The sequence below is a fragment of the Colletotrichum godetiae genome (genome assembly GCF_030913485.1).
Source record: "Colletotrichum godetiae strain CBS 193.32 chromosome Unknown BDP55scaffold_79, whole genome shotgun sequence".
NCBI lineage: Eukaryota > Fungi > Ascomycota > Sordariomycetes > Glomerellales > Glomerellaceae > Colletotrichum > Colletotrichum godetiae.
This window is the reverse complement of record NW_026851327.1, coordinates 135,117-156,159: the sequence shown is the minus strand read 5'-3', so window position 1 is coordinate 156,159 and position 21,043 is coordinate 135,117. Positions and strand designations below refer to the sequence as shown.

Sequence of the window (21,043 nt, the reverse complement as noted above, 5' to 3'; positions counted from 1 at the left end):
CCTCCAACCGAACACCAGGGCAATTAGCCGACGCGCTGCATGCGCCTGTCATTCATCGTATCTTCGCTACACAATTTGGCGAGTCTCGCGATGAACCAACCTATCTTGCATATGAAGGGGGGGAGTCGTTTCGCGGACAATTTGCATGAACGTTAGCAGGGGTGATTGTTCCCATTTCTACTTCTTCTTTTTGAGTGTGTCGGCGAGGCATGCAGACTGTCACGCCGCCTGGACGCAAAAACCACACGCCGTCGTCGTTGGTCCTGGAGCTGATACAAACAAACCCCGGCCATTACCCGCGCATGCAACGCTAACATATGGCGATCACTTTGCGGCAACTCGCAACTGCACCGCCCCCGCAAGCAATTCGCCCAATTTGTCAACACCATGATTTTTCCAGACTCAAAGCCCGAAGCCCTCGAGTTCTGTAAGGTGATCACTGCCATTGTGGAGCCAAAACGGAAATCACAACATCACAAAGTATCGGCAGAACATCGCAGAACATTGTTGATTTACGACGACGGAAGGTTGCCCTTGCAGCAGTTCAACGAACCTGAGCTAAGCGACCGGAGTCGGGACGTGCGGGCGTATCCGGCGCCCGATTCTTGGCCCGACCGTCCTGTTGTGATCCTCGCAGCCCTCTGAGGCAATTTGCCCTGGACATTCGCCGCCATCCCTCGTCTCCTCGCTGATAGACATCCGTCGCTACGCTTCGCAGTTACTTAAGTCTGTTGCCGTTGGAACTTGGCATCAGCGGCAGACCTACTGCTTACATCACTGGCAACGCCAAGCTGTCGGCGGTGGTTTTGGCCGATACCAAAGGTCCCTTGACCCTGTGCGGCCCACTGCTTGATGAGAAGAACGGGTAGAGACTGTGCCCGGTACAGCCGTTAGCCAAGCGATTGCAGAAGATGACCGTGCCCGAAGACTTCTGGCGATTGTGCGCCCAAATCAATCATCTCGATCAATGCAGGTCGTTCCAGTGGTTTGGGGCTGCGATGCAGGTCTTCGATTCCTGGTCCTCGGAACACGTGCTTCTGATGGTTCGGGAAGCAAATGTGCTTCGCGCCGCGCAGATGTTCACGATCATGTGGAGGCAAATTCGACGATGTGTATGGGTGCGAAAAACAAGTTGAAAGGGGTTCTGTCCTGGCGATTGCTTCAGGGTCGACATCTCCCTCGGTCGCAATCCCCTCCTAGCACGACTCGCCACCACCTGCTTTATCGTCCTCCCTGACCGCCAATTCCCGACGCAGTGGTTCACCTCGTCACCACACTGCACGATGTAACCAACGAACATGGTGTTGACCATGCCATGGCGCACAAAGTTCCAACACAACAAGCGGCCGCCAGGAGCCAATGCTCAGGCCAGAGCTATTCCGATATCGTATCTTTTGCTCCAACACGACCGCTCCAACACGATCGCAACGAGGGTCAGACGCAACAACATAGCCTATCATACGTCTCCTCGCTTCACCTTTCTACCTTGCACCGCAATCAAGTTCCGTGTCAATAGCACTCAGGAGCCTTGCCCAGTCGTCTTCCAGCGACAAAGACCGCATTGCTCCACGTTCATGATGTTTGCCTACAGCTGCTTGCTTAGTAGCCGAGCGACCTGAATCCGGACGTGCGGGCGTACCGACAGTGGTCGAGATCTCGATTCGGCAGTCAACTGCACTGAGCGCTGGAACGTGCGCCTGCTCGGGGCGGGTGGGGTTTCCTTTCGATAGCTCGATTGCCGCGGTTCCTCGTCTCCTCGCAAACTTCAGTCTGTCGACACCGAGCTGTTGGAGCTGGGATGTCAACGACCAGTCTCCTGTTTTCGTCGCTGGCATTGGCAGATCAGAAGCACGCGCAATGGTCCTGGCGTTTGATCAAAATAGCTCCAGTGTCCATAGTGCGCGGAGTTTCCAGTGCGAGCCTTCTGTTATCCGTCTTCTTGTTATGGCCGAGCGCCAAGCGACAACACAACACAACCGCGTCCCCGCCGTTCGTTCTGGATGTAGAAGCCCCTGGCGATCGTTCACTCAAACCGGTCATCCAAACCGTGCCTTCGCTTCGTTCAGGTGTGGCAACGGTTTAGCATTGGTCCAGCATTGCGGCATAGGCCTTCGATGCCCACCTGCATGCTTTAGTTGGTTCCGAAGAAGCATCTCTGCAATGCACGCCGTGCAGACAAAGGAAGTCAGGTGAGAGGCAAGTCGAGGCCATGGACGGCTGCAAGAATAGCTGCGAGACATCTTAACAGAGCAGTCGCCCTTCGCCAAAATCCAACGAAGCTGATTGCGGATACCATCACCTTAATAGTCGACATCGGAATCGCCCAGCTCAAGGCGCCTCGATTTCGACAATCGCCTTCTTGCTCGGCTTCATCAGCAGGAGCACGAGTCGCCCGCCGCCTACTTTCTCGCCCGCCTAGTCAGCGATTCCCGACGCAACGGTTCATGATTCCATTATCCTTGCCACCACGACATAACCAACGACAATGGTATTGCCCAAGCCATCCCGCACTAAGTTCCAACACAGAAGCCTATTACGGAAAAGCGGTAGCAATCAAGAAACAGTCGGTGTTCCAGCAAGTCTGGGTTCTCGAGCGGCGCAGGTGGATGTATTTGTTGCAGTTGCGCGTTGCACATATAACTTGGTCGCCATGGAAGTGGTCGCAATCAACTCGTGTGACTCAGAGACCAGCAGAGACGCTCACGCACAATGGACGACCGATCGCTAGTACCATTCTCTGAAATCAGATCACCTGCAAATTGGGCACCAGATTCAGTTCTCCCTTCACAGTACCCCTACCCTTTTCCATCTCAGCCGCAGAGCTTCCCCAATCAGCATGGCAGCACTCAACCTGGAAGCTTCTCTCCCGACAGGATAGTATTGGACGCTTTTGAGACGGGGAGCCTCGATTTGGCTGGCGATATCAACTTATCTGACTACACAGACCCTCTCCAATTCGACGAGCGACTCGTCGACCCATCGTTACTCTTTCATTCAGGCACAGGCGAAGGTGACGGAGTAGCCACCCAACCTCACCAGGATGGTCAATACCACTCTACTGGGTCAAGCGCGCGGGCGTCGCAGGACGGCTCCACGGGGCCTTCGTCAAACTCCCTATGGGCCGACGAATCAAATCCACGTAGCTATCAAAACTCGACATTTCTGGCACTGCCCATGGAAACTCCGACGAGGAAGCCCTTTAAAAAACGCAGACCTCGCAGAGATGGCAATGAGGGGAGCGGGTACACTGAAGTCATTGAGGCCGATGAAGCGCCCAGATGGGGATGGGGCCAGCATCTTTCGGAACAGGCACGAGAGGCACCGTACAACGACGACAACATCGGGCTAGGGAGGTTTGAAGACACAACGCAGAGCCGTGTGTCGCCAAGCGACGCCGCCGTCGCTGCTGACAGCTTGCTGGACTTCTTGGGACAGCCGCACGCAGGCGGGATGATAGCTCCGGATGATCTCGAGGCGGTCGTGAGAATCTGGAGTCTAATACGGAAGAAACAGTAGACGTGAAGCGCCAAGTAATTGATGAAGGCGAGCGGTATTAGTCAATGAAGGCAAATTCGACACACTTGCCGGCAGCCCTGGGTTTCGATTAGGAGGAACACAACCAACCCTGGAGCGGACATAAAGTTTCTGCTTTGTCGTGCAAGCGTATCATGAAATGCTGGATGGCAACGATACTATTCGACTTGACGGCTGCTTACGAGTCGAGTCCAAAGTAGCTGTAGGTGTTCGTAGCAATATGTTTTCTCTTAAAGAGGCCGCTGCAGAGTCTCATACATATGTACCCTACGAAATGGGCAGTCTTTCCATAGTAGTGAGTGGTTTGTCACAGACATAGAAATACACCGAGAACTGTCACAAGTAATGTCGCGACACGTTTATTCAATGTCACTTTTCCGGTGCACTGCCGAGACACTCTTAGCTGCTTCTGTTGAGACGGTTGACGACATGACTGCCTCCATTCTGATTGGCCTCGGATGCTTGAAGCCTTGGGACGACAGCTATAGCGAGCGGTGCTCACTTTGACATATTCGGAAAGTGCATCGATAAATACGCACATATGTGTCGACGCAAAAAGTGAGGCACGTAGACTAGAAGGACGATATCGTGCCAGAAGCACACCTCATTGCACCATCGTAGCACTATGAAGCATTGATAGAGATACCTTAACGTATCCTTCTGGGACGTCGTCGATAGTAAGAAACATACGCATCATATTATTATTCACGCTCCCTGAGGCCTTAAATCTATCTGCATGCGGTGCCATGTTGCTCAGTGTTGCACCGTTCCTGGATCCCCAATAGTCAGGCCCAACTATCATCATGAGTCAGTCTTTCAGGACGAAGGCCGAAATTCTATAGAGGCGCAAATATTGCTCCGGGACTGGACATTGAGGTTGATCGACTCAGCGGCTTCGGTCTTACTGATGGTGGTCTTGGGTGCATCTGCGTCGTATCTACACTAGAGGACTTTGGCTGAAGGCACGAGCAACAAGCGGAGACTCGAAACAGACGAAGTCCGAAGGCCGACATGAGTTGTCCCGGCAGTCTGGTCATTGGCCAAAGCAAGCTTGAACATTCACACCTTCCTGGCTTCAGCAGAAGCTTCTCGATAAGCAAACTGGGTTCGCGAATGTGAACGTTACCCCGCTTCCGAAACAAAAGCTTCATACTGTGATAAATTCTCCAAAGAAATATCGCCCGGCCCCCGCGTTGCGAAAAGCAACCCAACTCCGTAATGAAACGCCTAACCGGCTCCAAAATGGAACTAGCGAGATCTTCGCAGAGGAACATCATCCTAGACCCACACAGCGTCATGAAGTCCCAACGCACGAACACTTTGGGGACTGTCACCTCTTGAGCTGCTAATGCATCGAAGTGCGGGGGCTGGGGCGACAAGTCTTTGAACGACAGTATCGAGTATGGCTCGAAGCTGATCATCGTGCGCTCGCCCTGTAGCACTTCGAGACCACTTTCGAACGAACATGTCTGGATGACTATGTAGAAGACGTAGGCTGAGAGGCAGCCCGCTCTCAAGGGGATAACAATGCCAGAAGCATGATGCTATTGCACTTGCATCCAGGGACCATAATAAGGAAGCGCATCGAAAGAGCTCGCAGCTTGAATGACATTCCTGTAGTGCAGGGCTCTCCCAACTGTCGGAAGGAACGGCGGGGTATTCGGTGGTCCTCCTCTAACTAGACATGTGGACGTCAAGATCAACGTTCGGCAATGTTGGTTCCGGGCTCTAGCAATTTCGCAAAGCCCCACCTTGCCGGCAAAGCTTTGGAGTCTCAGTGCTGACACTTCTTCTGTCAAGGATCGCGTTGGCTAGGAGCTGGAGAAAAAATTAAAATGACAGGCACATTCATTTGGCGCTGCTGCAATATTCTGCGCTCAAGAAACCTTGACTTGACAGCGGGACTGGATCTGTGGGATTGGTGGAAATGGTCTAGTCCGCAAAGCTCTTCGGTTGAATGTGGAGCATTGTGCCCTTTGGACTGTTGGCTCCAGGGTGCTAAACCCATGCTTTGCCGTCCCGTCATATCAACCCTATCTTCATCCAGTCAATTATCTAGAAAATGGGCAGCGTCTCCAACGTGCCCCAACTCCTCGGCCGGCTTCACGCGTCACTTGCCGCCCGGGCAACTGTGCGTGCGGTGCGGATAGTCCATGATGAGAAATCATTTCATCAGGGACATCTTAGGTTCTCAGAGACATTGTATGCTACTGAGATTGATTCTTTCAAGCCGCCCCGCGAAGACAAAGTCTAGGACATGGAATATGAATCTAATCCTGACGCGGATTCGATCGACTCCATCAAACCCGTCGATGCACCCATAAGGTGGTGCCCAGCGGGAGATAACGCTACCTTTGCAAGGCAAAGACTGTGGCTGAACTCAAGAAACCAATTTGTGGTGCCCAAGTTCGCGGCAGGGTCTCTCAGCGGCACTCATACTACTGGTTATTTGGAAGAGGTGTTAGGTGTGTGGGGCTCAACAGTTAGGTCAATCACGACGAACATAACATACAAATAACGCAACAGTAACGGCAAAGATAACCGCTGAGATTGGAGGCTTAAGCATGATTCCCGTTGCTCTCTATGCATCGCGGACGACATCGAAAGACACAGACAGTCGACAGTCTCCTTGAACCATCGTAGAGTGTAAAACAAAAACCAAAAGCGATCATGGCAAGTCAAACGACTGGTCCTCGTGTTAAGCTCTGGCACCAAGGCGTACCACTCGGCGCTGGCGGTCAACCGCCACAGACCCAGTCGGGATGTCGGCATCGGCATCCTTCGGGCGTGTGACAGTGGTCTGGTTATCCGGTTGACCTACCCGTGACGGCCGCCGCAACCACGGAGACTGGGGCACTGAACTGTCTGCGCTCCGGATCATAAGGTTCTTCCACATTTAGCGCCTACAATCGTTCGAACATTCCTTCGCCATAAGGGCATTGCTCTTCACTTCGCAATCGCTTTCGTCCGCATTGGACTCTTAGGTCCGCGGACCGGTTGGTTTCGTGACTGTGAAGACCGAGTCATGAGCAACCATCCTGGACCAAATCTAAAGTTTTTCAGGTGAAGCGTTGGGTTCCCGATGCATCGACGAAAACGAAAATGCAACCAAAGCGACCATCTAGCGCCTGTTACTCCAGATGGCCAGGTAACCATACAATATAACCGCCCCACCCCGGGGCCCCCACCGTTTTTTTCCGAATTGGGCGATCGTACGTCCGAATCGACCGTTCAGAGCATGCGTTCGCTTCGTCCAGGCGCGGCAACGGTTCAGCGGTGGTGCAGCACTACTACGTACGGAGAGGATGTTGATCCCCGATCCCTGGGACTTGTGCTCCCAACTGTTCGGAAGACGCATGCTGCGATGTATGCGATGCGCGTTGTGCAGATAGTCGAGGTCAGGTGAGAAGCCAAGTCAACGACACGGACGGCTGCAAGAATATTCGAAAGACGTCTCTTGCTGGCGACGATGCCTCTGCCAAAACTCGACAGACTCGTTCGCAAGCACTATTGCTCTAACCAAAAGCTCAAGACTTGCCATCTCGGCGGCCGTTTCCTTCATCACATCTGGCTACGGTGCCCACGGTCTTGTCCGTCTTCACCAACAGCAGAACGACTCGCCTGCCACCTGCTTGCTCGCCCCCCTGGTGCCCAGTTCCCAGCGCAGTGGTTCGTGATATCAGTCTTCACACCCAAGACATAACCAACGAGCACGTTTTTGCCCATCACGTCCTGCACTAAGTTCCAACATAACAATGGTCGATGCGAACACGGTGCCGATCAGGGAAAGATTGGTTTTCCCTCCAGTCCGCATTCTTGAGCGGCGCAGTTCTAGTAGTATGTCTGCTGCGGTTGTGCACGTATAACTTGAGCGTCATGGAGCTCACTAGGGAGGTCATCGTAACACGTTGTGTTTGTTTGAGGCTTGAGAGCGGTCTTCCGACAGCATGGCATGCTCTCCAGTCAACCAGCAAGCACTTGTGCCGGTGTGTCGAGGTACGCCGCTTTCCACTAGGTCGGCAGATCCGTTCGTCACCTCGCCTCAGCCATGGTCTTCAGCCTGGCAGGCGCCGTCTCTCCAAGATTTTTATGGCACCGCCGACCGACGAGACTCGTTTCCCTGCTATGAGGCACCTCCCAACACTTCTGCACCACCGGGTGTCGACCGCGTCGACAGTTCTGTCTTCCCCGACCTTGTCGAGCCCAATCAGTACAGAGATGGGATTCTCGACCCAGCGTTAGTCGAGTTCCTCCAACTTGATGTTGGCGAACAATATATCATCGAGCGACGTCTGCAACGGCAACCCTGGAAGGCACTTACAGCTGGCTTCCAGCAGCGCTTCGGCGTTTCGGCATCCTCGAAGCAGTCTGCTCTAATGATGAGGCTAAGCCGATTGAAGAAGGAGCACCCTCAAATTCGCTCATTGTTCGAGAAAGCGTCTCTAAAGGGACGTTCCAGGAGGCCAAAAGAGCAGGGCTATCGTCGAGAGACGCCGTCGCAAGATAGGGATGTAGCAGTAGAAGAGACGATAGGGGTAGGACACGGGGATGGTTCGCAACATAGGGGAGGTGGGAGACGTGGGAAACCCCCTAACAGACCACAGAAGTCGTTCTATAAGGGCAGGGGAAACCGCATAACACAGAGCGAAGCCGCTGCGGCTGCAGACATGGTACTCATCTTTGTCAGTCAGCCAGAAGTGCGAGAATGGATGGCCGACGCGGAGTATAAGTCGCTCGTCAGGGTCAGGAGCCGTCTACGGGAGCAGGCAGATATACGGTAATAGAGGCTCATGCGAATACATAGAGCGGCTTACAACGCCGGAAGCAAGCTACCAAGCAATGCTTCGAAGTAGAAAAGAGAGCCCGAAATCTTTCGTCGATCACTTTTCAACCAGCTCTGCTGTAATGAGGTCTGGGGTGCTTGATATTCCTATGTTCCTTGAGCACATCTGATGAAGTCTTTCGGTGGGGACAAATCAATGAAAGCTTCGGGGAAGATGTGCCGTGCGAACTCGCTCTCGTTCGGCCCATCGTATAGAGCTTTCATCGTAGCCACGTCTCATGAGTTGAGCATGACTTTCATGACTTTCCGCTTTTGATTCCGTCCCTTACATGTGAAGTTTTTCAAGGGCCCAGGCAACATGCAGGTCTACGTCAACTCGGGCGATTAAGGCTGTTAGCATGGGTTTTCTGTCTGGAATGGGTCGCTGCTAGGCTGCTTGAATCATGGGCTTAATAGTGGTATGGTCGAGCATTCGACGTTGGCCCTTTGTCGCTACTATCAACAACTCAAGAGGCTGCAGCTGCGCATGCATTAAATAGGGCTAGTAGCGTGTTCAGTAATGATCGTGTGACAAAGATGCGTACTCCACTCGTTACTAATAGTCGGCGCTGCTGTTACAAAATCAGGAATAACAGGCACATAAAGGGAGTCAAGGAATGTGACTATAAGGTAAACACTAACCTAGGTTCGTCGCGTGACTCTGAGCTTGGTTTAATACATTCAACCAAGGATTTTGATATACGATTATTGTCGAATTAGTAAAGCGTGTATAGCTGAATCAAAGACAACTTGTAGAGTTTAGGCAGAGATAAGTGTCCTAAGACGACCATATTCGGTCACTATATCGAGACCCTGAGGTCAATTTGAATAGGCCGAAGCGATTGTCTTAACAGACCGCCGCATCACCTTTTACTCTTCAATAGCATGAGATAGGTCACCCTATTCCCCAAGTCTTCGAGCTATAGCGAGAAAAATTGAAATTAAAGTGAGATAAGGCATTGCACCATTGATGAGGTGATTGGCGTTTTGAAGGAGTAAAGAGAAGAAGCAAAGATCGGATCAGCATTCACAGGCTTTTCTCGTTGTGTGCGACAACGGCCGTGTTATTCTCAGTCATGCTTGTTCTTGGCAAGCGTTTGTCATGCTCAAAGTAGTATCGATGGACAGCCATGTTTGTGACCGTCTTATAAGTTATGTGAAGACGTCGGATCTTATGACGTTGATCTAGGGATGAACATCGCCAAGCTACCTCGGATGTCTTCGTCTAGATGCACATGTCCGCAAACCGCAAAGCCACGATGAAGTTAATGAAATTATTGAAATTAATGAAATCAATTGTTTGTGCCTCATCCTCCGTATCTGATAAACGGACCTAACACAATTTAAGAAACCAATCTCGTTCTTGGAAGGACTGAGCATGCCATTACTGATATGCGCTCCTATCACGCTAGGCCGTTGGTACCTTCCTGTCGCACTACTCATTACCGCTTCGTAGGCACTAGAAGTAAATCTGATGGTACATTAGCAGAGTGCCTAAACTGCCCAGAAATGTCCTACCAATAGAAGGTAGCGGCTCTTTAAATACCCGGGCGTGTCGATATTGCCATAATCCTCTGCCAAAATTTTCATATGAGTCGCTTCGGAAACGCCCTTACCCACAGGCGAGCCCACTCAATTTTCACCAAGAAGGCCCGTCTCTTGCGTAGGCAGACACATGTTGTTGTACTGCCCAAGGGCTTTGCCGGGCGCAGTACTGATGAAAGTCGCCTCTGTTTGTACCGGACCTACTTGCGTTAAACTTGACTACATGTTTCTCCTGCCGAAGAAGAAATATGCCACTACGTAGCGTACCTTCAACGAATAACTAAATTTGTGGCCTTGTTTGACCTGGTTATATTCATACATGACTGAGTTATCGAAGTTGCATATTCAATATGACTTGAATAAATTGAGCTAGCTATCTAGCTACCACGGTAACGCCACTAACATCGACAATGACAGAATCCGGCAAGTGCATGCTGTCAAACGGTGACAACTACATCTAGCTTTAATGCCGGATTTGACAAGAGAGGTTTTGCCAGTGACCGAAAATCTCATCAGACGCTTTAGCAAGCGATGGTGGCGATGGCGGCGATGGCAGCGCTGCCTTTGCAAGAAGCTTTGAAGGGGATTTAGATATGTTCAGACCGACAGGAAACTACACCGCTATGGCAGAAATACCCGTTGCAGGCGCTGTATCCTTGCTAGTTTCGTTGTTGGTCAACATCCCGAATCATGACCGCCTTCAACGGCAACGCGTCCTCGTTGCCTCTGCAGTGAGGGTCATGTCTGACTGGTATCAGACAGTCACTAGTATGAAAGCCTAGTTGCACTCAGTCAAGTCGTCTTATCGCAGTATGAGGAGCCGAGATGAGGGTATCACAACCAAGAGATTGCTGCCGCTGCTGCAATGCAAGCGCCACTGAGCAATGGGCCCGGGGCCATCAGAACTTCGAGGATGGCGATTAGCAGTCAGGGAAGCGGGGCGTTGCGCGCAGCAATTTCTATCGCGGGAAGCGTCTGGTTTGACTACATGCTCGTTTGTCTATAGTGTCGATCTATGGCTCGCTGTACATGGGTTTCTCGATCTTGATGACTTCAATCAACTGTACGTAGGAACGAATGCCGCTCCATCAGTCTTCGTGCGTGCATGTATACTACGTGTATCTATGAACAACTCAAATGGGCCAAGCAGCAACAGTTTGATACGTCCGTTATACTATCGGGGGCAAAGTGAGTGGCCTTTGCGAGAATTGCCTACCCAAGTTGCCGACGTGACGCAGCTGTTCGTGCCCGATACTCTATCGAAGCTTCTCCAAGCAATGCTTCAGAATCCAAGGGTGCGATTGTATTGCCCGCAAAGAAATTCTCTCGATTGGTTCGATCACCAACAGCTAGTAATAGTGAGCATTAAGATGGCGTAAATCAAGTCAACATCAGACTTACTCGCCCCATCAAGTCCCGGGCCTCCGGACTGAGAAACGGCGGGATAGCTAAGTGAACGTCACATGGTGTTACCGAGTCGACCCTCCAGGTGCGGTCAACGTTCAGTTGTGGCGCCTTTCCAAGACCGACAAGAAGCTCGAACATGAGAATGCCTAGGCTCCAGATGTCGACTTCTTCGTCATAGTGCCCACCCTCCATGTGAACCGTGATCATCTCCGGGGCCAAGTACTCGGCCGTGCCGCAAATAGTGTTCCTGCCCGTACCGGTCACACTGCATCCAAAATCTGCAATCTTGATCTCGCCATGTAGGCCAATGAGAATGTTCTCCGGCTTGATGTCCCTATGGATGACACGCTTGCGATGAAGGTAATCTACAGCGAATGCCATCTGCGCCATGAACCGTGCACACTCGTCCTCTTTGAAGGGGCCGCTGCTTTGCATGTGATCGTACAGGTCTCCTCCGCAAGTGTACTCAAGCACTAAGTAGACATTCTGAGAGTCATGGAAGTGGCCGTATAAGCGTAAGGTACTAGGATGGCGGGGATTTCGTTGGCATTCGACTTCGTAAAACACCCTTTTCTCGGCTTTAGCCATGTGCAAGGCTTGCTTGGAGAGGACCTTCAGTGCACAGATAAAGCCAGTTGACGTTTCTCGGGCGAGATAAACCTTGCCGAATCTTCCTTCCCCAAGTAAACGTTGGATGCTGAACATTCCCCTGCAGAGGATCTTAGGCCCCTGTGGGTGGATCATGATCACCTAGTGCGAAGTGTGGTTTTGCTGCTTGGTGAATGTCGTGCAGACACGTCCCGTTGGATGATATATGGTCGACGAGCTCAGGGTGCGTTGAGACAGAGATGCATCGACAGCCGTGGCATACTATCGACAGAGGGTGGGTTACTCAGCATGTGTGATCAAAGTGAAGTCACGCTAGCTTAGACATGATGCTCACAGATATATTGTAGGTGATAGCCATGCCGCATTTACGTTACCTTAGTAGAAAGTGCCTAATTTTGGCGTGAAAGTTGAGGGGACAAGTGTTTAGCTACGGCGGCTTGAGCTGATCATCCTCAGGAGCTCTGACATCCGTTGACTAAACAGTACCGGTGCTACCGCTAGCGTTGTGCCTAGCTGGATATTGACAACATAAGTCGATGACGCAGCCTAGGCAAAGTCGAAATCCTTCGATTGAACACTCGAACAAATCAAACTATGATGCAGTATTCCTCTATTCATTTCATGTCATATGAATGCGTTCAAATGTGTCTGATTTCCACTCCGATCATTCTGGGGATGTCGTTTTTACATGTCTTTGAATCTTATACCGAGAGCGTTAGAACTACGTCGGAGAACTCGTGATATAGTACTGGTAAATGTGCTATGTTCCGGAAATGCTCCGTAAGCAGATGTGTCATCGCGATCGTCCCCAAGCCTATGATGGAACTTTGCGACGCCACCATGATCACAGCTACGAAAGCCCAGAAAGTTGAGCAGGGGCAGCACAAAGAGTTTAAGAAAATCTAGAATCTTCAGAAGCTCAATCAAAAACAGGATGATCCGTAAAAGAAATGCGCCGCCATTTGACTGAATAGAAGCAGTTAACACCTGCGCCTTCGAGTACACAGAGATAAATCTCTCTCCTTCAACAGATCACTCGCGATCTTTCCACAGCAAAAATGAAGAGTCAAAATTGGTCAAAAGAGTACTTCGCACTCTATAAGCAGCAGCTTTGTGATCAGTCGTAGTCTGTGTCCACATAGGGCGAGTGATAGATGACTTTAGTATACGTGACGCTTGGGCTAAATGTTACAAGTATAGAGCAGCGCCAGAGCGTCCTGTTTCCGCTAGAAGTTTTTAAGCAAATAAAGGAACCTAATTAGCTGTCAATGTGAAACCCACGGAAGTCGTTGGTGCCGTTACCAGCAAGTTATGTATAGTGATGAACAGCATTAACTCAGCAATGCCAACACCAACACCAACACTTAACCTGAAAAAAAGGTCAAAGACTTCGTGACAATTCTATACAATCTTCGAGCAAGGTTAATTCGAATTTGGCGGTTTACATTCTTGTCGTTAGAATATTGTCACTGTGCCCTTCTGGCGACTAGTTGAGTTGTAGGCTGTATGCTATTATGAGACATCCAATGGGCAATTCTGATGTAGGGCCACAAACTTCATAAAACGAGGGAAATTTCATTTTCCATGTGTAGACTTCCACATGGTCGATCGTAACAAAGAATTTTATGCATCAGATGCAGAATTGCGGGAGGCCGTCATTTGAGCGAGTATTCCAATTCTTGTCATGGCCAGGTTGTGGGTTTCATGTCACAAATCAAGTAATTCTTGACTTGGTGCAGCGCCCTGTACTTCCCGAACCTCAATCTCGCGAGACGATACGAAGGGTCGAAGAAGTGTTAAACCAATATTTCGAGCCACTTCCGCGCCAGCCAGGAAATGCGTACGGTGAACCTGTACGACATCGTGCATGGCGAATCAAATCATTCAAAGCCGATATTTGAGTGAATCCAGTAAAGAACGCTTCGATCTACATCTCACCAACAGCAGTTCTCTCTAGACGAGCAGTTAAGTCAAAAGACGACAGACGCTGCTATCCAGTTCTCACGCGTCTTTCGCACTGCCCTCAACACAATTTGGGCCCGGGAAAGATACAATGGCGTAGTGTCTCCAATACCAATTGAGTGTCTGGTCTTACTGTGCCGCGATAAAGCAAAGCAGATGAAAGTACTATAGTGTCAAGGTTTCTAAATGTCTAATGAAGTTCGGGCGAGGCAGCCCCATTTTCGGTTTTTGTGTGACAATATCGTACTGCTATGTTTTCCTCGAAACACCATGAGTGAGACAGATTCTCTGGACGAACTTACAGTGGCACAAGTTATAATCAACTAACCATAGGTATACGTAGTCTAATGTCGCTTCTCAATGCTTCTAATTAGGTATCATAACCTCAAACTTTGCCTCGCTGCCACCATCGAAATTGAGGCACACAGTCTCATGTCGTAACGATGTAGAACACATTCCAAGTCATTTCGTAGATGCGTTGCTGGCGGTCAGCTTAAATTAAATACACTAGCGGTGGCCTTCGCCAGGATTCTCATACCTCGGCAGGGGTCAGTAGCTATCAGACTTCGCAATGTGAAACCGCTAGATACAGGCCAGAATCTGGGATACCCTCACTTAGGCGACACTCACACATTCAGACCAGAGATGCCTTACAAGAGACAAATGTCAGTAGTTTATATAGATCCAGTGCAGGCCCAGCAGATTGATGTAACGTCGTGATGGCTTCAACCTTCCATGGCCTCACCGCATGTCACGCTGCCTCAGTTACATAATCACCGAGGTCCATACTCGCTCGCACCCTCTATTTCAGGGTGAGCTTCGTGGCCATCTCCTAATTTGAATGAACAACCGTTCTCTACATCTAACGACGATGCCCCTATTGTGACGATTTGGCATGCAAGGAATACAACAACGCTTATCCGACATTCGTTGCGCCACTGCCGACCGTCTAGCAAATCTATGAGAGGGCCTCGTAGCTATTTTCTAACTTCAATAGTTACTCGTTCGCTATAGTATCTCGCTGCCCATAGTTGAACGTACCACATGCTAGGAATGACCCTAGTTGCCTCATCATTACGTATGGGCCACGAAATAGCCCTAGGTCGTCATCTGATCTCATTGTACACCTGAACTAAGGAGTGGTTTAACTGATACCGCCTGTTTTTGCCTATTGCCCTTGGGCAAAAGCTAATTTTGTTTCGGTCTAAACGACTATGATATGACTTTTGAATCTGTCCAATCCGTTTCAGAACGGGACCCAATTCTGGGATTGGAATTCACAACACAACAAGTAAGCAAAAAAGGAGGTATGCCATCCAATGCTGCATGAACCCTCTCACTATAGCGGTTCGGCCTATTCTTATATCGGAACAGCTCGCATCAGACCCTTCATTGGCTCAATGTCTCCTCGCCAATCAAGGAACTGAGACTTAGCAGCTGACTAGGCCAGTTGATGACAATGAGCTAATTATTGATCGGGTATAAATACCACGTCTTCTAATTACTGGGCTACAATGATTTTGCCATCAGCGTTGTCACTCGTATCATCAATGCGGCTTTGAGATTCGTCTCGCCCCAGAGCAATATAAGTGAACTGGCATGGACATGGCGAATACCAAGAGAACTTCATGGCGCGATCAACTCTGGTCCAAAATTCGTTTAGCCGTCAAGCGGAAAGAGAACTCAGATCTTTGCAGTCGCTCATCAGGGTCCCCATCGATAACAAACTCGGGCATTTTGACGCCATCACACGAAAAGCTCAATACCCTCCCCAGTCTCACTGGCCGAAGTTTGCAACTCGGAAGCTCGAACATTCGATACAACAGTATTCGGCGTCATGAAGCACTAGCACCCAATGGTAGATTCTTTGAACGACCAAGTGACGGCAACCGCAAGACACGAATAATGGATGTGGGCGTTGACCTATATTTGATAGACGGGGTTGGCGATATCTCAGTGTTGGTCTCCGTATCACCTTCAAGCAGTACGGATGCTCATTTCTCGTGGCTACGTTCCCCTGCGCTGTTGAGAATCGACAGGAGTGACGGGACCCCACGGCCTGATTCACCAACACTGGGGATGTGCGTAGTCTAGGCATGGCGAGTTTCGGAAGTCGGCAGGAAACAGCGTCTTTAATTGTGCTTTTCATCATTCGAAGCTACGGATAGAGGTTGTGATATATCTTCCCCCGCGTCACACGCTTTGGGACGGATAACAGCCTTCAACGGGGGCGGGGTTCCCGAAGGTGGATGCACGGACCGGTGTGTCGCTAAAGAGCAAAGGGAAAAAACAACAAAACTTGAGACTACGATATCCCCTGCACGAGATGCACGCATTACTAGCGATGACTTTACGCACTCAATGCCTTAGTCAAAGTACACCCAGAGCTTCCGGGCACAATCAGTCCTTCTAATGCATCCTGAAAGTAGCTTCTGTTGATGACAGGCAATTGTTCTCAATAACACAAATATAGATAATAAAAGCGGGCAATCAGTCGGTCTCCAAACCGCACAAATGCGCAAAGTGACTTTCGACGCGTTGCAAATCCGCTGCGGAGCAAGATGCGGCCACCCACGGTGCTCTCCGAGGAACTGAGCCTGGGGCCTGGGCAGTGACACGGCACTAAACTGGTTTCCCTACCTCACAATTGCTCAAATTGGCGTTCGACACGTTCTCAGCCCGCTTACATGTCAATCAGACTCCTCAATCATATGCATGTCAACCTGCTTTGATCTTGAATGCTTCATTATGTAAAACATCACGCTGATGAATTTACGATACCTTGGAGCTAAATGTTCCCTTCGCGAACGATCAAACACCGTATTCACGAAATTTGCAAAAGTTACCATTAGCAGAAGTATTGTTGACAGCCTTTGGTGTCACCCACACATTCAATCAGACGGAGACTCGGTAGAGGAATCCTTCTCAGCGGTCGCATCGGTATATTCGCCCACACAAGATGCTTTGCCCATCGAGGGCGCCTCGAGGGAGACCTTTAAGGCTGACAGTTTCACGTCTTTAGGACAACATGGCATGCCGACACATACGTGTTCGCCCGATAAACGGCTGCGGCAGCGGTTGCCTCAACAAATACTTAGATCGAGAAGCAGGCCTCAAAGAAGTCCAGTTGGAGATGACGCCTTTCATGGTGTATCACCGGATTTCGCATTTCCAGCTCTGTCTTTGCTTTGGGAATACCTGTCCAGCAATTTGGGCGACCCAACGTTTCACCTCGCCGATACGAGCCCCTGGTTGGCTGATTTCTCCTCCACCATAGGTTTTCAGCCCAGCAGTTCCCACATAGATGGCCAGTCTCTAGCTCATCGAAGTGAAATGTACTGAAACCTATCCTTAGACCCCCTGAATGGTACATTCTCTTCCTATAAGACTGTGCAGAATGCAGAACGCCATCAAGGTTGGGATACTCCTTATTCGAAGGGCACGATGCCGCGGGTCGCTCTCTCCGAATCTATGGTGAAAGACTTTCATCCATTGTTCTATGAGCCAGGAACTCAGTTGGAAACATTGCCTTACTTCCTGAATCTCGAGACGCCGACACACCAGGGTGATCAGCTGACGACAAAGCGCAATGACTGTGCACTTACACGGCTTGGTAGTCTACAAAGCGATCAGAGTATGACTCCTAGCTCCACGAGTTTTCCGGCTTTGGCTCAGACGTCAACGACGTTGGATTCCCAATCCGCGAGATTTCCTCGAAAACCGTAGGGGCTTCCTCGGATCACGAGCAAAGCCTGGACGCGTATATGTACGAAGGCACTGAAGACAAGGGACCATCTCTGACAGGAAAATTCCCTTGCTTTGCATGTCCTTTTTACAGGAATGATGCGATGCGCCATATTGATTGTTTCAGTCTTAGAATGGTACGAATTCGAGATGTCAAACAACATCTCAGGAGACGACACGCAGAGCCGTCACACTATTGCCCGACATGTTACCAGAAGTTCAAAACGGAGATGGATAAGTCTCGTCACATTTCGGATCAGTCAGCTGGAAAGTGCTCTCCGGCGGAAGGAGGTCTCGACTTTGTAACACTGCACGCCCAAGACCTTCTCAAATCCAAAGTGAGCAGAAGGGCTACAGCATCGGAACAGTGGTATACCGTTTGGGACACAATCTTCAAGCCAAAGCCAAAGCCAAGACCAGATCGTCCTTCCATGGGGACATTTGCAGAAGAAACCATCTCTTTACTACGGACTCTCTGGCGGCATGAAGGAGACCAAATCATTTCGCGATCCTTAGCAACAAGACAACTCTCCACTAGGAATGTTGTCTATTTCAAGGGCATTGTTCATTCCGTGATGGAAGAATCTTTTGACATGTTTGGGATGAGACTTAAATCATTGCAGTCCATGGGGGGTTCGACTTCTCCTTCGAGACAGGAAAAGCCTTATGACGTTCACCGACGACACAATGCTTCATATGACAGAGATGAGCAAGTTTTCGTCACCACCGCAGCCTCTTCAAATCAGGGTGGATTCGAGTCCGTCGTTGACAATTGCTTGCGCGAGATAGAAAGAAACATAAGTTGGGACTGGATCTCCGAGAATCCTATCGCGGAACTTCATTTCACGCCTGATCATGGCGCATTTACAAGCGATGTTGAGATAATGGGTGGCATCACTCGGACCAAGGATTTCTCCGAGTCTGACTTCCCTGGCGAGAAGAGCTGAGGCGGACTCATCTGTGGACTTGATAGTAAGTGGCGCCAGGAAAGCAAATACTCGCTATGTCCTAATGCGTCTCCGCAAAGGTCGGTTTCACAAACGGCCTTCAGAATATAAATTATACAAGGGTACCGTGCATACGTCTCAAAGACTTTCAGTACACGGAGACCTTCAAACCTTGGAGTCTTGCACATGCCCTATAATCTCAACCTCCTCGTAACGGCAAGAGGAGAAGTGGCTTTGTTACCTGGTAGGTCAGGCCTGGTTGAAATGATGAGAAGGAATCATGGCTCTTTAACTAGGGCATCTCAGAGGAGGCGGGCTTGGGACTTCAAGTCAGGTTTCCTTCTCTCTTTGTATGGCAGTCCAATGTATGCAAGTAATCACGAGGAGGAACTGGCTCACACAATGTACAGTGGTTGTTTCCCAAACTTGTACCAGCAGCGAATTTCGAAGGCTGACTAGCGAGAATCAGCATGAGATGCGGGAAGAAGGATTGTTGTGGCACGATGCCACATAGGATGCTTGGCCAATCTATACAGTTCAGGCAATAGTTGACATGAGTCTAAAGTTCGTGTCCCATGTGTAGGGTGGGGGCTGAAATCTCGGGGACTGCTGCTCGTCCATCACATCGTGCATACAATGTTGATGGACTTGACTTTGCATAGCTTGAGTGGCCACTTTGGTGAACATACATAAGGTGATATGCCATAGAGACAACGACGAGATTGAAGGATGGCCGACTACATCTACTATTTTCCTTTCTTGATATAGTTGAGTGATAAATGATCGGTGTTATCTTAAATCTTATCAACAATCTTCGTACTGCCATCCTCAAAGTGTTTGGTCCGCGGCTTAAGGTTGATATCGTGGTAGCCCTCGAAACGGCAGTATCCATGAGTGCAGTCCTTGAGCCATCTACAGTGATGGCCAAATGTGCAATTTACGTCATCGCAATCGGAACCCACATTGCAGGGGATGCCGCGGGACTGTGTCCATTGTTAGCCGATCGTCAAGACGGAAGACACTGTAAAACTGCGTATTGAGCAACAGCGCACCTTTTGCTTCGACAGTATAATCTCACTAGCACTGAGCTTGTTGCCGTGGACGTAAGTACAGCCTGGGTGCTTACACTCGCCATGCAGGTGGTAGTCGTTGCAAAGGTTTTTGCCCAGGCCCGCCATGCGCATATTGAACCGCTTCTCTACCGTAGGGTCGACCTTTGGTAGCGGCTCGTCGATGCGCTGGTCGTCGGCGTGCATCAGGTAGTATTTCGGCAGCGTCGTCTTCTTCTTAGAAAAAACGTCAATGGGCTTGGGCGCCGTCGAGACGCGCGTAAGTGTAGGCACAGTAGACATGGGCGTCTGAGAGCCGCTGGAAGGCGGATTGGTGTTGCGAATCGGTATGGCCGTCGTCGATTGTAGAGGAGCGCTGTTGCTGGCAGAGCCGATGTGGGAAGGATCAGGCGACGGGATAGCGGCAGGGGGAATGGTAGTTGTTGTCGTAGATAGAGGGAGAGGTGTGCTCGCTCTCGTCGGTCGCCGGACCCTGTCGAGAAGCTTTTTGGACATGAAGACAGATTTGAACATGATTCTATGGAACTTGAGCTGTTTGAAGCCTTCCTCGGCGGGCGTCGTCTCGATGAGAGTGAACTTTGGAGCTACCTTATCGTCTAGCTTGTACGGCTCGAGGACCGTCAGGTAGCCGTTGTCGTGGCAAGGGCCGAAGAAGACGTGCTTGCACTGGCCGACGCGTACCATGATGCGAAGCATCTCACGGATCTTATGGTCGGCGGACTCTTTTCCCGTGCCGACATCGATGAAACTGAACAGAGGCTGTGCGCGGCCAAAGCCGCGTCCGAACTCAATGAGAATTCTCTCTGTAGTGGTAAAAGGAATGATACCGGAGGCATGGAGCCTCTTGGCGAGGCCGGCCATGTTGAGGAACACTTGTACGAGTATGTTTCAGTCTTGGCTGACAACCTCGGGGTAGGCTTCGGTAACGTAGCTCTTTATCTCTGTCCGCAGGAGATGGCTAGCTTCGGCACCACCTTCGGCACCCTTCTTCAGTAAAGCTTCTTGAAAGATGGCACCATCGCCGTCAATGATAACAAAAACGAATGAGTTCGATTCCTGTATGGTAAGTCAGTCTCTCTCCACTCTCACAGCGAGATCAGAATTTGAGCTGCACACTGAGCCGAATGACCCTCGCAATGTCGATGAGTTCGAGGAGTCGCTGATGGGTTGAGCAGAGAACGCACCATTACTCTGCGAAGAGAAGCTGAGTCCTCATACAGACAATTGGCTTTGTCCTGCCACGTTCGGCGCGATCGAAGCTCGCGATTGTGATCATCACGGCTTTGACGTAAAGCTTCCTGAAGGAGGACGTTTCTATGGATCAATCCCTGAGCATAGATCAGCTCCTCGACCTTGCGGATCCATTGACTGATATCGAGAGATATTTTGAATGTCACCAGGCA

At 50.3% G+C, this 21,043-nt stretch overlaps 7 protein-coding genes across 7 annotated transcripts; 5 read left to right on the top strand and 2 right to left on the bottom strand.

Annotated features, from left to right (window-relative positions):
• Positions 1–1,310: 1,310 nt before the first annotated feature.
• Positions 1,311–2,303, top strand: BDP55DRAFT_683796 (uncharacterized protein; the record flags this gene model as incomplete). Its single annotated transcript, XM_060576359.1, has 2 exons — positions 1,311–1,585; positions 1,644–2,303. The coding sequence occupies 2 exons, from the start codon at positions 1,311–1,313 to the stop codon at positions 2,191–2,193; spliced, it is 825 nt and encodes a 274-aa protein (XP_060422860.1). The 3' UTR covers positions 2,194–2,303.
• Positions 2,259–3,887, top strand: BDP55DRAFT_773596 (uncharacterized protein). Its single transcript, XM_060581180.1, has one exon. It carries the CDS (start codon positions 2,710–2,712, stop codon positions 3,514–3,516), a length of 807 nt encoding a protein of 268 aa, XP_060422859.1. The 5' UTR covers positions 2,259–2,709; the 3' UTR covers positions 3,517–3,887.
• A 2,636-nt stretch (positions 3,888–6,523) lies between these two features.
• On the top strand, positions 6,524–7,018 carry BDP55DRAFT_405417 (uncharacterized protein). The gene has a single exon (XM_060567328.1). It carries the CDS (start codon positions 6,617–6,619, stop codon positions 6,938–6,940), a length of 324 nt encoding a protein of 107 aa, XP_060422858.1. The 5' UTR covers positions 6,524–6,616; the 3' UTR covers positions 6,941–7,018.
• Positions 7,019–7,312: 294 nt separating this feature from the next.
• Positions 7,313–8,315, top strand: BDP55DRAFT_720971 (uncharacterized protein; the record flags this gene model as incomplete). The annotated part of the gene is made up of 1 exon (XM_060578492.1): positions 7,313–8,315. The coding sequence occupies exon 1, from the start codon at positions 7,482–7,484 to the stop codon at positions 8,313–8,315; it is 834 nt and encodes a 277-aa protein (XP_060422857.1). The 5' UTR covers positions 7,313–7,481.
• Positions 8,316–11,157: 2,842 nt separating this feature from the next.
• BDP55DRAFT_565932 (kinase-like domain-containing protein) lies at positions 11,158–12,052 on the bottom strand (the record flags this gene model as incomplete). The annotated part of the gene is made up of 2 exons (XM_060570470.1): positions 11,158–11,250; positions 11,303–12,052. The coding sequence occupies 2 exons, from the start codon at positions 12,050–12,052 to the stop codon at positions 11,158–11,160; spliced, it is 843 nt and encodes a 280-aa protein (XP_060422856.1).
• Positions 12,053–17,323: 5,271 nt separating this feature from the next.
• On the top strand, positions 17,324–18,570 carry BDP55DRAFT_638195 (uncharacterized protein; the record flags this gene model as incomplete). The annotated part of the gene is made up of 2 exons (XM_060573084.1): positions 17,324–17,513; positions 17,555–18,570. The coding sequence occupies 2 exons, from the start codon at positions 17,324–17,326 to the stop codon at positions 18,568–18,570; spliced, it is 1,206 nt and encodes a 401-aa protein (XP_060422855.1).
• A 738-nt stretch (positions 18,571–19,308) lies between these two features.
• Positions 19,309–20,971, bottom strand: BDP55DRAFT_759412 (uncharacterized protein). Its single transcript, XM_060580827.1, has 3 exons — positions 20,825–20,971; positions 19,623–20,696; positions 19,309–19,553 (listed from the first exon to the last, which is right to left on the bottom strand). The coding sequence occupies exons 2-3, from the start codon at positions 20,499–20,501 to the stop codon at positions 19,365–19,367; spliced, it is 1,068 nt and encodes a 355-aa protein (XP_060422854.1). The 5' UTR covers positions 20,502–20,696; positions 20,825–20,971; the 3' UTR covers positions 19,309–19,364.
• Positions 20,972–21,043: the final 72 nt, after the last annotated feature.